Consider the following 15,338-nt stretch of genomic DNA (forward strand, 5'->3'; position numbering starts at 1 on the left):
TCAAGTAGAGGTGAACACCTGTCTCATTCAATCAACCTTCAATGCACTGGGCCTTCTGTTAAATGTCCAGAACTCCATCTTGATCCTGGTTCAAAGGATAGAGTTCATCAGGGTAGTGCTCAACTTGTTGTAAGCAAGGGCTCTACTTCCTAACGACCAGTTCCTCTTGATTGCATCCCTGATAAGATCTCCCCAAGGTCATCGGATCAGGACCGTGAGAAAGTGCCTGAGTTTCCTGGTCACATGGTATCATGCACATACGTAGTGCAACATGCGAGGCTACAACTCAGACCTCTGCAAGCCTAGCTAGCTATGATCTACTCCCCATCACCTGGACTCAGTGCTCATGGTTCCGGTCCACGTCCTCGACTCGCTCACATGGTATGCGGAGGAATACCTTCTCAAAACCCCAGCCATCATTGTCTCTGGTATGCAATGCATCAGCCCTCAGCTGGGGAGCCCACCTAGGGTGTCTTAGAACTCAAGGTCTTTGGACTCAAGAAGAGCTTTCCCTGCACATCAGTGTCAGGGAGCTCAGGGCAGTAGGTCTAGCTTGCCAGGTGTTTCTACCTCACCAGATGTGCAAATCCATTTTTGATCCTCAAGGACAATATGGCAGCTATGTTCTACATAAACAGGCAGGGCAGGGCACATTCTTCCCCTGTGTCAGGAAGCACTCCGCCTGTGGGAGCTCTGCATTGGTCATTCCATCAATCTAGAGGCATCTTACCTTCCTGGGACTCAGAACCAGTTAGCAGATCACCTCAGCATGTCTTTCTCCTTTCACCACGAGTGGTTTCTCTGTCCAGACATTGTGAGGGATATCTTCCAACAGTGGGGGATTCCCCTCATAGACCTGTTCGCCACCTGAACCAACAGGAAATTCCACCAGTTCTGCTCCCTGAGAAGTCACAGCCCTAGGTCTCTTGCAGATGTGTTCCTGTTACCGTGGATAAGGCACATGTACTACACTTTTCCTCCTTTGCCACTTATTCACAAGGTTCTGATGAAGATCAAATGGGACCGAGCATAGGTCATCCTCATAGCCCCGGCATGACCCAGGCAACATTGGTTTTCCACCCCTCAGGCATATTGGTGGAGACACCACTACAGTTTCTGTTGCACCCAGACTTGATATCCCAGGATCCCAGTTGGCTGCTGCATACAAACCTTGTGTCTCTTCACCTGGCAGCCTGGAAGCTCCATCGCTGAATCCAGAGGAGCAAGTTTGCTTGGAGCAAGTCCATGAGGTTCTAATGGGCAGCAAAAAGCCATCCACCAGAGCTACCTACCTTGCAAAAATGGAAGCAGTTCTCCGTCTGGTTTTCCCAAAGACAAGTCCTGCCCCTGTAGTCATCCCTACAACTCATTCTAGACCACCTGCTTCTGCTAAGACAACAAGGTCTAGCCCTTTCCTCAGTCAAGGACCATTTAGCAGCTATCTTGGCCTTCCATCCCATGATCGACAATCATTCTGTCTTTTCACACAACACAGTTGTCCGGTTTCTCAAAGGTCTAGAAATGGTGTACCTCCAGGTAAGGGATTCCACCCCTACATGGGACCTAAACCTTGTCCTGTCAAAACTCACCGGACCCTTGTTTGAACCTCTGGAAACATGCTTGCTGTTACGCCTCTCCTAAAAACTAGCCTTCCTGGTGGCCGTCACTTTAGCCAGGTAAGTTTCGAAGACCCGAGCCCTCACTTTGAAACGCTCATATACGATCTTTTTCAAGGAGAAGGTCCAGTTGCAATCACACTCATCGTTCCTTCCAAAAGCTGTCTCGTAATTCAATTGCAGTCAAGCAAGTTTTCTGCTAGTGTTCTACTCTAAGCCACATGCGAATAGAGAGGGACAATGCCTCCACTCGTTGGACATTTGGTGTGCCTTGGCTTTCTACATACAAAGAACCAAACCATTCTGCAGATCCACTAAGCTATTCATAGCAGTAGCGGAAAGAATGAAAGGTCTCCCCATTTCTGCACAGAGAATCTTGTAGTGGATTATTTCATGTATCAGAGCATGTTATGATCTCACGAACATCTCACCCCGGCTAACCTAACAGCTCACTCTATGAGGTCTCAAGTGTTTTCTGCTGCTTTTTTGGCACAAGTTTCAGTTCAGGACATCTGCAGTGCAGCAACTTGGTCATCGGTTCACACATTCACAACACACTATGCCATTACACAATAGGCCAGAGATGATACTGGCTTCGGCTGGGCTGCGTTACAGTCAGCCAGTCAATTTACGAACCTACCGCTAGTGCAACTGCTTGTGAGTCACATACATTGTAATGGACCTATACAAGCATCAAAGAAGAAACAATAACTACTAACCTTTCTGTAATTGTTGTTCTTCGAGAAATCCATTCCAAAACCCACCCTCTCTCAGAGGTGGTTGGCAAGAAGAAACTGAAGGGGAGTGGGGTTGGCAGGGCCCTTTATACTGATGCTATGAGCATGCGACACCAGGGGGCGCTAGAGCCAACCCAACGGATACCACTAGGGGAAAAAATTCTGGCAACTGTGCTCGGGGCGCGCACACACCTACATTGGAATGGACATGTGCAATATATCTCAAAGAATAGTTACAGAAAGGCTAGTAACCATTTCTTCTTGGGGATGGCACTGAAATGGTACAGTTGTCCATTTCCATAATGCCCTGGACAAAGGCCAAATGCTCATGTTGATTTATTTATATCTGTAAACTGTCTTCAGCAGTGCTGATATGACTGCAAGCCACAGTAGAAGTAAACAGAATTGCTTTAGAGAGGTTCCACTACCTCCTTTCAGAGCATTCCCAGAATTTGATGTTGAGTGGCTGATCCTTCTTCCCTGGGGTTCTCAGTTATGGAGTCCTGCTGAGCTCACTGTGTCACCTCTTTTGTCTATGTGAAGCACTGAGATAACTGTGCGGCAATACGTCTATAGTGCCATCAATATTCCAACAACCATCAACTCCGTGGCCAACATTTTAAACTGTGGGTACCTAAAGTTAGGCACTGAAGTCTAAGTACAGGCAACTAATTAAAAGTTGTCTGGACTTGGAAAGGTGCTGTGTATCTGCAGTTCACAATGAAGTGAGAAAGGGGGAAGCATTCTGAGGATCTGTCAAAGCCTACGTGACCGATTCTATGTGACTTACACTGGTGAAAGTCAGGAGGGGCTATCCTTTGTCAATGGAGTTAAGCCAGTGTAAAAACAATGTAGGAGAAGAATCAGGTCCTATAACTGCTCCTTTCTCTGAGGTTATCTGTCCACCTATTCCCAAGGTGATTCACAATCTTGGGGGAGGGAGGGGTGTCTTGCTCCTAAACACACAGTGCATCCATGGCGAGAAATGCTGATGTACATCTGTGAGTGAGCAAAGGATTGTGCTCTTTCTTCTCAGATGCTAGCTTTATTTTGATCATCCACATCTTTGTAACCTGTAGGCTGGATTATTACAACACACTCTACCTATGTGGAACTAACTTTGAAGACCACTTGGATGTTTCTGTTAGTGAAGAACGAAGTTCTCTGCCCTCTGACTGGGGCTAAACGATGAGAGCAATTATACCTGTCCTCTGCTCTCTGTACTATCTGCCAATCCACTTCTGAGTGAAATTCAAGGTTTTGGCTACCAAACACAAAGGCCCGAATGGCCCAAGTTACTCAGGAGACTAACTCTCTCCTTGACCCACCCACAATGCCTGTGTTAGTTGTGAACACTTAAGCTATCAGTCCCAAGAGTGAAGCTTACAGGAATTGCGGACAAGGTATTTTAGTAAAAGGCCCTTGCCACAGACAGGTTCAGCTCTTTCCCTTGCTGCATTCATATCAGGCAACTTGCTTCTCCATGCTGCCTCAGCCAAGCTGGGGGGACATCGACAGCACAGGAGAGACTGGCTCCTTGCTCTCAATTCCAGTTCTGCTTTTGTGACTGACAAAACAAATTGAGTCTGAGGTCTGCTTTTTTAATTTTTTTAATTGCATTTAGCTTAGATAATAAAATATAAATAAGTTTCATTTCTGTTGGTAGTCTGTATCTCAGTTTGGCTCTTAGGCTCTACAGTATTGTTGTATTTGGGTTCAGAGCATAAGAGAACGTTTAAATTACAAAAAACTGTGTTCTCTGAAACTGAAAACACCAAAGGAAAAAACAACTACCCCTATTTGCTCTTATAAGTCATCCCCTGAACACACATACCTTTTGTTTTTTGACAAAACATAAATGTTGTTCCTAAACAAAGTTGATGAGTCCCTTTAAAAACACTTCTATACCATAATAGTCAAATGTAAACAATTTAAGTACATAAAATATGTACTTACATCTATGAAGGAGGCATTGATGTAGTCTGTATATTCTTGACCTCTTTTCATTGAAAGAATCACTCTATTAAAGTCATCTAAAAAACAAAATCTCCACATTATTAGTTTTCTTTTGCTGATGATAGATTAATTGCTTCCTTGTACTTTCACAGATATAACAACAAAATTCCCTGTCTGAAAGAAAAAAAGTGGCAGGAGGCTCAATCCTGTGAGTCAATGGGGCTAGTCACATGAGTAAGACTGTGTGGAATCAGGTCCTACATTTAAATGACTGAGGAATGAATTGAAAAGCGCAGTGAGTATTCAGTAACATAATTTTTGTTTGCCAAACGGTACAGCATAATCCCAAGCAAAGTCTGAGAATTATATTTTCACATACAGATATTACAATTTTCATATATAAAATACATGAGTCTTATTGATGTACAGTGTCTAAGAAGTTACACAGCTAAATTATTTCAGTCAGTCCTGAATGATGTATGAACTTCACATATTTTAAACTGAAACTAGAACAGCAAAAAGCACAGCTAACTGCAGGCAGACATACTAAATGTATAGACTATGTGTCACTTCATAAGGCTGATCAAGAGAAGGAAAGGGCCCCGCTCAGAAACAAAAGCCCCAACGAGAGGTGGAAGGGGCATTCCCCCCTCCCAGCACATGGGGACTGATTGAGAATGGGGTGCTCCTACCCTGGGGGGGGGTAAAGGGAAGGGAAACCTATCTGGGAACCCCTTTCCTTAAGTGAGTAGCTGGGGCAACTAGCATTAAGGATTAGGGAGGCACACCAAGAATTAATTGAATTTATGCATGCTGTTGCAGTAGAAGCTGCTTCAGCTGCAATGCAAGGGTTAAAGGGTGCTACAGGACAAGCAGAGCCAGACCAGGGGATGAGTGACCTCTAGGACCCAGCAGGCAGAGCATGAGAATGGCAAGACACACAATCACTGATGGTGAGTGATGAGTTGGAGGGGGTGAGTTGGAACTACATCAAAGGGTGGCTGAGGGGAAGGAGAATTCAAGATAGAAAAGGTAATAGGTATGGCTGGAGAGCATGGTGCTGCACACAGGGGAGAGCCTTCCAGCGAGGGTGAGGAAGGGGGAGGATGGTGGCCTTGGGAACAGTGATTTTAACCACCTCTCTGTCAATGCTGTAGTTGGGGATCTTAGAGGGGAAGGTGACATGATATGGGGGGAAATGGCCTACTACTCTGGATACAAGCCGATGTAACAGGGTTGGATGGGTTTGTGCTTTACAGTGAAAGGAGTTTAATCTTCTTTTTCTTCTGAATAGGAATTTGTTTCTTTAATGTTTTATATATTTGCACACATCTATAGTAAAACCTTAGAAACAATAAATAGTCTGTAACTCTATACATGGTAAATTCCACAGTCTTTTCTAAGAGTTAAATTCACAGATTAGTTTGTTCAAATTTCAGCCCTAGCAGGAGCACTGACTGGTGAGCTCACCACAACACTGTTGCCTTCTTCTGTTAATGGTGCTTACTCATTAAGGAAATTATGACAGCAGTGAAACCATCTGTCATATTTATAACTAAGCATGTATAAAAGATACGTAAAAGATAACGTGTCTTACATGGAATGATCTGGATGACTCTGGCTTTCTTCATATTCGCTGGCAGATTGCCAGTTCTCATGTTTTCTTTCATTATTCGAACATTTGTTAATTTCTACAGTGAACAAAACAACAGTTAGGATATGATGTATTGCTGGATTAAACTGAAATATAAACTAATGTGGCTTGCTGATAGTCATCAAGTGTTCCTCATTATCTCTGCTCCCAAGGACTCCTACCTGCCTTTGTTAAGGATCAATCCAAAATGAGACTGATTTTATCTTAACATAAAATGATTCATTGTCCTATCTTTAAAATTTAATTTCTAATATAAATTATATATAACTAAACTTTATTGAGTTAATTAGTATTTCAGGTTATGAATGAAGTTCAATAGGAAACCAATAGAGTTTAAGCTCAAAATTTTCCATAGTAATGGCTAATTTTGTGTACCTCTGTTTTTGGATGGTGAGTTTGAGGCACTTTGGCCTTGATTTTCAGAAGCACTGACCTCTCCAAGCTCCAACTGAGTTCAACTGGAGTTAGAGATGATCGTGCTTCTGAAAAATCAGGCCCAAGGTGCCTCAAATCTGGCACCCCAAAATTGAGGCACACAAAATCACTGGCCACTTTTGAAAATTCGATTGCATGTTTTCTGTTGATTATATAATAAATCTCACTTTTATTTCTGCAGCTGTTCTAACCATTAATTAGCCATTTATTAAAATACTGGACTAGAATATTGAATATAATTGTTTAATTGTAGATACACTAACCACAGTTCAGTAGTTTTGCATAAATGGTAGTTTCAAAATGCTAAGCACTGAAGTAAAAGTGCCATCTTTGCATATAAGTGAGAATAATTATTTCCTGACAGTTCTGAAGCCATTGTTATAGTTGTGATGGCAGCCAGGTACTTTATTTAGCAATCAAGATGTTATTGTCAATAACCAAACAGACCATGGTAAGTTTTGCCTCACACAGCTTGGTACTTATGTGCTTTTGTGTTCAAAGTTTATCTTAAGTATTTTACAAACATAACTCCCTTTATGGTCCAAACCCAAACTGAATGTTAACCCTTCTTTTGTTACCAATGTAATCCTTCCCTCTAATTACATATTAAAACTCTCATTCTTTAGTCCTCGCACTCAAGAAAAAGAAATTCTGAGAACTTCGCAAGTAAGTGGAAAATACCTTTGATAGGTCTCTTGGAAGAAATAAGTTTTAAGGAGGAATTTGAAAAAGAGGGTTAAGCACAACAGGAATTCAAGCCACAGAGTTTAATCACAAACTGTTTTAAATTAATTTAAAGAGATTAGTTTTGAATTTTAAAAGTGAAAGAAGAATTTCAAACACCTTACTGTAGTTATTTGCCAGCCTGTTTTCGAAGCATGTCCCAATCCCAGTGAAGTTCTAGTTTTAACAGCAAGCTAACAAAAAGCACTCACTGCATCCCAGATTTCATTCTTCAGCCCTTCAGAGATCCTGTCTGCACTATGGCAACCATTGCATGAGGGAACCAGTTGCAACCTGATAGTCTCCCAAGATGGTTAAACACAATTCTATCTTGCAGAACAGATGGAGCCAAAAGGTGCTTTAACCAAGCTCCTGAAGCATGATAGAGGTGTACGCTTTATATGGTCTGTAGCATGCTTTTGTCCCAGCCCATAAGGCAAAACTGAACCATGTTCTGTGCACATATAGAAAGCAGATGACCCTTGCCATACAGATTGAAGAGTAGGAAACAGCCAGAGGAATACTGACGCGCAGCAGGACGCTTAGTGTGCTTATGGGCTTTTCTTATCTCATAGATATTCCATAGCAATGCAAAGCTTTTCCTCGCATTGCGCCTGCCACGCCAGCTATCCTGCATCTCTTTCTTTTTTAAGTCATTGTCAATGTAATGAAAAGACCAAATGCCTGAATAAAGAAATCCTATATATGGGTCCAATTTCAGCCTCCATGTTATTTTCATCCTTTAATCTTGTACACAAAATAAAAATATGCAGTGCATAAACACTTGCACATATATCACAGAAGAGCTATTCTACACAGTTTTCCCCGAAGCCCTTTAAGTGTGACTGTACTCTAAAAGTGACTTTGTAAAAACTGTATGGTGAGGTTCTCCCATTATGGTCTCTCAGTGACTTCCAGATCAAATCTGCTCAGTTCGTAAGTAAAACAATATTTGTTTTTTCTTCCCTGACAGCTCTGCAAATTCAACATTATATCTGAAAGTCTAGCTGGGTTCTTCTTGTCATGTGCAACATGACCAGTAACAAAGGTTCTGCAATCAGGATTGAGTTAACAATTCTGTAAATGAGTAAGATGGTAGAATGTAATCCAGCTTACTCTCCCAGTGAAACATTGGTCTTGCAGCACTAACAGGAGGAAAGAGTGAAAAAAATCTTATTTTATTCAGTAAAATAAGAGGAAGTTACTCACCTTGTGCAGTAATGATGGTTCTTTGAGATGTGTCCCTTTATGGGTGCTCTGCTGTAGGTGTACTTGTGTCCCTGACCTGTTGATCAGAGAACTTTGGTAGCTGTGTCCATTTGGCCCTCATATGCGCTATCCTCCTCATGCTCTTCCACGAGGCTAACAAGCATTGCACTGGCGAACCCCCCTCAGTTCCTTCTGTAATGCAGAGTCCCTGACAAGAACTCCAAAGTAGAGGGGAGGAAGGTGGGTTGTGGAGCACCCATAGGGACACCCATCTGGAAGAACCATTGTTACTGTATAAGGTGAGTAACTTCCTCTCTTTTCTTCGAGTAGTGTCCCTATGGGTGCTTCACCGTAGGTGAATCCTGAGCAGCACTCCCCTTGGAGGGCTAGAGTTTCAGAGTCACTTCTGTTACAGATGATAATACTGCAATGCCAAAGCTGCCATCGGAAGCAGAGTCGCCTGAAACGTCGTAGTGTTCTCTGAAGGTAAGTACACTCAACTCAGGTGGTGACTCTGCAGATTTCTGAAATAGGGACATTCTTGAGGAAGGCGACCGAGGTGGAAATCGACCACATGGAGTGTGTATGGATTTCAGACGGAAGAGTGACCTTGCAGATCACATAGCAATGTTTAAGGCAGTTCGAAACCCATTTTGAGAGTCTCTCTGCAGATATTGCTGTACCTTTTGATCTGTCCGCAATGGAAAGGAAGAGTTTAGGAGATTTCCTAAAGGTCTTTGTCCTGTTCAGGACAAAGGCCAGAGCCCTCCTAATATCTAACATGTGTAGGATAGCCTCCCTGTTATCCCAATGAGGCTTAGGGTAAAAAGTCAGGAGGTGAGTCAGTTGATTCATGTGAAAAACCAGAGCCACCTTGAAGATGACCTATGGGTGCGGTCTGAGAGTAACCAGGTCCCGAAAGAATACTGTATAACGGGGTGTGCCATTAGTGCCACTATCTCCTCTGTCCTCCTCGCTGAGATGATGGCAACCAGAAATGCTGTCTTCATTGACAGGTGTGAGAGCAAAAAAGTGGCCATAGGTTCAAAAGGCAGCCTAGTCAGGCTCCTCACCACTAAATTTAAGTCCCATGTTGGGATGGGATGTGTGGGTTGGGAAAAAAGGTTTATTATGCCCTTGAGGGTATATGTTTGTAGTTGCGTGTAAAAATACTGAGTATCCCCCTATTTGTTGACGGAAGGTCGCTATGGCCCCCACTGTCTGAATATGTCGTATAGTACTGCTGGGTTTATCTCCCCTTCATGGTCATGTGGGAACTTGCGGCTGACACTGTCCGCTGTCGTGTTCTGTGCTCCTGGAAGGCAGGCTGCTGATATTGTAACATTGTGGGAAATGCACCAATTCCACAGCTTTAGCGCTTTCACACAGAGGGAGGGTGATCTGGCACCCCCCCAATGATTTATGTAGTGCATGCACGCTGTGTTGTCTGTCATGACTCTTGCGTATGTATCTCTGATCAGTGGAAGGAATTGAGTGTAAGCATTCCTGACTGCCCTGCTGAGGTACACGTTCTATGGCTCCTAAGCAGAGGAGGTGATCTATTTCTTGTTGCAGCCAACTCTCATGAGAAGGGTCCCTGAAGAGGCCCAGAAAAGGGTGTCGGGAGGTAAGAGGAGGGAGGTGAAGTGGATGGAAAACCCATTGTGGATGATTTCCAGAACCCATATATTGGATTTTATCCATTCTCAGTTGTTGAACGGAGCAAGGTGGCACCCAAATGGATACAATGGGTTAGATATCTGCAGCTGTTCTTGAGGGGAGTGGTCTCTTGGTGCCCCGACCAAGACATCCAAACACAGATGTTTTGAGGTGGATGGTTGTGAGGAGGAAGACTGAGGGCCCATCTGATTGCACTTCAGAAACCTGGATTTTTTCCTTTTTGGCTCACAGAAGCACTGAGTTGGAAAGCGTGCTGTGCAGGATTTATGTTGAGGTTGAGGAATAGATTTTCTCTTTTGTCCAGGTGTATGAATTCTTAATGACCCCAGAGTTGTCTGAAATCTTTATGAGTATGGCCAGATGCATCCATCTTCTCAGCAAACAACTCCGTGACCTCGAATTGAAGGTCCTCTACTGTTGCTTTCACTTCCTTAGGGAAGCCGGACAAGGGCAAGCATGATGCTCGCCGTATAACGACAGCTATGAAGATGGATAAGGCTGCTATGTGGCTGTATCAAGCACTGACTGCAGTGCTGTCTCGGCAACCAGTTGTCCTTTGGTAACAATGGCATGAAACTGTTCCCGTTGAGATTCCGGGAGCTGATCAATAAATGTTTTCAGCTTGGAGTAATTGAAAATCTTATTTTCCTGTCAGGGCCTCATAATTTGCAATTATGTGGATGAATAGGCCTTTCTCTCAGTTTCCAATACCTGTCATAGAGGGTCGACTTTGCCTGGTGTAGATGACCTCGGGAGTTCACTGTGTCCACACCAATTGAATTACAGAGGGGATCGGAAAAGAAAAATTCCATACCCTTCGCTGTTTACAGGTAGGCATGACCAATGCCAGAGTTTGCCATACAAGTTTGGCTGGATCCAGAAGGGCCTGGTTGATGGGGAGAGCTATTCTGGAGGAAGAGGAGGAGTGTAAGATGTCCAGGAGTTTATGGTGGGTGTCTTTTAGCTCCTTGAGAGATATCTGCGAAGTGTCTGCTACCCAGTTAGCCAGACCCTGAAACAGCCTGAAATTGCCCTCTCCGCCATCTCTGGCAGACATCACTGCCTCATCTGGAGGGGAGGAAGAGACGTTGGTCTGTAATGTGACCACCTCAAATCCAATCTCTTGTTCCTACATGATCTCTTTGGGAGGTTCAGAGGCTCTGGATACCATGGCTGAGGGAGAGTGCTTCAAAGACTCATGGTGGGCCATGCTGGATGTTCGGGAAGCATGGAGTCTGTTCGCCACCCTAGGATCCCAGTAGGACCACTGGGGTGGCAGAAAGGGTCCTGATGGTTGGGCCCATGGTTGGCCATACCATGGTGGTTGAGGAACAGACCAAGCATATGACTGAACGAGCCCGGGTTGGTAATGGGCACTATAAGGATCATTGGAGGAGTGATGGGAGATGATCTTCTCCTGTTCACTATCCGATTCTTTACTAGCAAATGGAAGTATTTGACCCGGTACCAGAGAAGATTCCTGTGTTTAAGGTATACTCTGTTCCAGGGCCTTGATACTGAGCTGGGGAGACTCTGGTATTTCAGATACCAGAAGGTTTGAATATCTGAACTCTTGCGGTGCTGTCACACTCATTAATGACAGCAGTTGTCATTGCTGGGTCGATGGCACTGAAAGGATCAGTGATCTGGGCCATACCAGGCACTCTGAGGCTGGATGGCATGCCATTGACAATGCCAAGGCTAATGCCCATACTGGCAGTGTCTTCCTGGAGGCAATGCAGTCCCTGACCTTACCTTTCCCTGTCTATACTATTGCTTTGGTACTGTGCCCATCAGGTCTTTAGGCACATCAATAGTACCTGCCACACTGTATCCTCATGAGCTATGGGTACCGTGTCTGTATGGCTTTGGTGCCATTGGTACCAATGATACCAAAAGTGCCAGAAATCTTTTTCAGCTAATCTGGGGCTCACTCTGGGGACTCATGGCGCTCTGTTTTGAAGCCTTACATAAGGGGTCCACAGTTGTCTCCTCAACTCACAGTCCTGAGATATCGAGGGCTATGAGGAAGATTCATGCCGCCTGGGTGACTCCCGGCACAGGTCTGGGGATGGCTGGAGAGCTACCTCCATGAGGAGGAGTGTAGTCCCAATTCTCGGTCCTTCAAAGATCTGGACTTTACTTGCTGGCAAATTAAATTGCAGGGGAAATGTGGCTTTCCCCGAGGCAACAGATGCAGCAGGAATGTCTGTCTGCTACCGGGATGGCCTCTTTGCACAAGAGGCACCTCTTAAAACCTGGTATACTAGGCATATCCCATGCAATTCCCAGACAAGGAGAAAAGTTTTCTTTTCTTTTCTTTTCTTTTTTTTGTTTAGGGAAAGAAAAAGAACTAGAGGAACTCTAAGACTAAGAAAAGGAGTACTTGTGGCACCTTAGAGACTAATAAATGTATTTGAGCATAAGCTTTCGTGAGCTACAGCTCACTTCATCCGATGAAGTGAGCTATAGCTCACGAAAGCTTATGCTCAAATAAATTTGTTTGTCTCTAAGGTGCCACAAGTACTCCTTTTCTTTTTGCGAATACAGACTAACATGGCTGCTACTCTGAAATCTAAGACTAAGGGTATGTCTACACTACCTACTGGATCGGCAGGCAGTGATTGATCCAGCAGGGGTCGATTTATCGGGTCTAGATGCGATAAATCGACCCCCGAGCGCTCTCCCGTTGACTCCTGTACTCCACCACCACAAGAGGCGCAGGCAGAGTCGACGGGGGAGCGGCAGCCGTTGACTCACCGTCGCCACGGTGAGTAGGTGTAAGTACGTCGACTTCAGCTACGTTATTCACGTAGTTGCGTAACTTAGCTCGATCCCCCCCATAGTGTAGGCCAGGGCTAAGAAAATTTGAATTCTAATAGAGTTAATGATCTGACAAATGGACTGCTAACAGCTCCGTCTCTAGTCTGGGACGTTTGAGAAAGAACTAAGGGGGGGTTGGCCACACAACGCTGGTGAGTCTTGTGGCAGAGCATGAGGGGGAACAGCATGTGTGCAAGCTGAACGGACACTGCCACCAAAGTTCTCCAATCAGCAGCGCAGGGACGCAAGCGCACCTACAGTTGAGCACCCATAGGGACACTACTCGAAGAAGAAGTAAACATTATTCAACACCCACAGGGAGTAGGTCTGCTGACTAAGAAGGTGTCATTTTTAGAGGTCACTTTTCAGAGGAGAACCACACTTTAAAGATCAGGGCATCACCACATTATAATTTTCTCACTCCTGAGAGTTCATACATGAAAAGCCTCCCTCATCTTTTCCAATAATGGAACAAAACAGAAACTGAGCTGCTTAGTTCTGACAGTTTTTCAAACATGCCATACTTTTATCTACATACCATGTTGTCTTGTTGGCCTGATCCCTAAAATCTTGAGGCAAGCCCTCTTCTTTACTTACTTTAAATTCTTCCTCTAGCCCTGTTTTGACGAGATGTGGTGTAGTGGTGTGCGATGCTTGAAGGTGCTTTTCTAAGGAGGACACATCTAGTTCTGTGTCACCGTAGAGGTAGTATTCAAGTAAGGCTTGATAAATGAATGAATACTGCATCTGGAATGAATAAGCGACAAGCACACTAAACATAAAGTAATTAAAGTAAAGCAATTAAATACAATTTAACAAAATCTGGCACATACATTTTGCTCTCGTGGTTGCCGATGTTTTAGGCCATTTTACTGATTAACAGAGTAAGACTGTGGCTGTAACAATGGTTTCCTATTAGATCATGCACATTCTGTGCTACAGGGGAACATGAATGGGAAGAGCACAGAAGTGGTCCCTCAGAATTTGATTCGGAAACTAGTAATAAAGGACTGCATTGTCACAACCCTTACTTACCACCTATCCTCACACCCTCCGTTACCCTCCAGCTCGCCCTACTCTCACTGTGATTCCTGCTGTGGACGAATGACGGAAGGAAGTACTGGGACATTCACCAGTGTTTGAGAAACAAATGTATTGTTTGTTTCAAACACTATAAATGAACAAAAGATCACAACAGATTTATGCTTACTTACATCAGTCTGAACCATCTGTGGGCGCTGATTACGGATTCTTGTAACAAACTCAAAAACATCAACTCTCTGTTCAGCATGCATCATATCTAGTATGGCATCTATCACTATAAATGTGCCTGTTCGACCCACGCCAGCGCTTAAAAAGAAGAGAGACACGTAAGTGAGCTATGAAGTCCAGATAGATTGCTGCAGTAACCCACAGCTGGTCCAAATTTTGTTTACATTGGACTGAAATCCACACTGGGTGTTACATTTTGTAACAATTCACTTTTGATTTTAATAGTGATATTAGTAGAACAGGTTAAAAAATTTTGAATTTCAAATTTTTTTTTGACAAAAAAAGTGTGTTTTTTTTTCAGAAAGCTTTCACAAAAACATATTCTTTTTTTGAGGAGCATCAGAGCTGGTTGAAAAAATTATGATTTTTGAATTTCTTTTAAAAGGAAAAAAGGTACAATTTTTTTCCAGAAGGTTTCCCATCTTTCAACCAGATCTAGATATTAGATCTGAGGTAAAGGATAACACATGCTAAATCTGATTATTAAATCTTTTTAGTTTACTAATACTGAAGTAACATGTTTTATGTCATACATCAGTTGGCAAATGTTAAACCTTTTTTAAGTGCTAAGGTTTTTAACATGTCCATGCAAAATTATTATTGTTTTTAACACGTCCTCCAGTTGCCACCAGAGGGAGCAAGATTATTACAAATGATACAATCATAGATGATTTTCAGCTCTTCCAGAGGAAAAGGGCATGGCATCCTGTGTTAAGCATTAACAACTTTCTCTAACCTTCTGTTTGCTTATTTTACCCTGTGGCTATTAAAATGTCAGAATATCACCTTCTAAAAATGTAAATGTATTTTTCTCTCAACATACTCACCGATTCAATCGGACTTTCATCAAAGAAAAAATTAGTTTTAAAATAAAGTCAGAAATATAGACTCCATGAAATGAATGTTTTGTTCACTGATGCGGAATTATGAGGAATATAAAATATTTTTTGAGAATTTATGAACCATCCATGGCTCTCTTGAGAACTAGAAAATATTTTTTGCTATTAATTATAGTATTTTCCACAGAAGTAATGTCAGAATATTGCAAACACTCGAAGTTTTCTCAAAGACATACAGAACAGAGAGAACATCATTATTACCATGTGTATGGTGTGTGGGCATGTATATGTATATTTTTTTCTGTTGTCTGGTTCCTGAGTATTACAGTATATGGTAAGGGGTTGGAGTTTCTTTGATTTATTGTATTTTGAAGTATGCCACATACAGTGTTCA

The 15,338-nt window shown here is 43.1% G+C and overlaps 1 protein-coding gene across 5 annotated transcripts in view; it reads right to left on the bottom strand.

Moving 5' to 3' along the window:
* PTPRE (protein tyrosine phosphatase receptor type E) overlaps positions 1 to 15,338 on the bottom strand; it is a 251,991-nt gene that overhangs the window by 31,389 nt on the left and 205,264 nt on the right. For all 5 annotated transcript variants that reach the window (XM_074959153.1, XM_074959154.1, XM_074959155.1 and 2 more), the window contains 4 exons: positions 14,048 to 14,183; positions 13,431 to 13,580; positions 5,907 to 6,000; positions 4,310 to 4,386 (listed from right to left, as the gene is read on the bottom strand). In XM_074959153.1, the coding sequence (XP_074815254.1) occupies positions 4,310 to 4,386; positions 5,907 to 6,000; positions 13,431 to 13,580; positions 14,048 to 14,183 (457 nt within the window). The remainder of the gene's footprint in view (positions 1 to 4,309; positions 4,387 to 5,906; positions 6,001 to 13,430; positions 13,581 to 14,047; positions 14,184 to 15,338) is intronic.

This window comes from Natator depressus, chromosome 7 (genome assembly GCF_965152275.1).
Source record: "Natator depressus isolate rNatDep1 chromosome 7, rNatDep2.hap1, whole genome shotgun sequence".
NCBI classification, from domain to species: Eukaryota; Metazoa; Chordata; order Testudines; family Cheloniidae; genus Natator; species Natator depressus.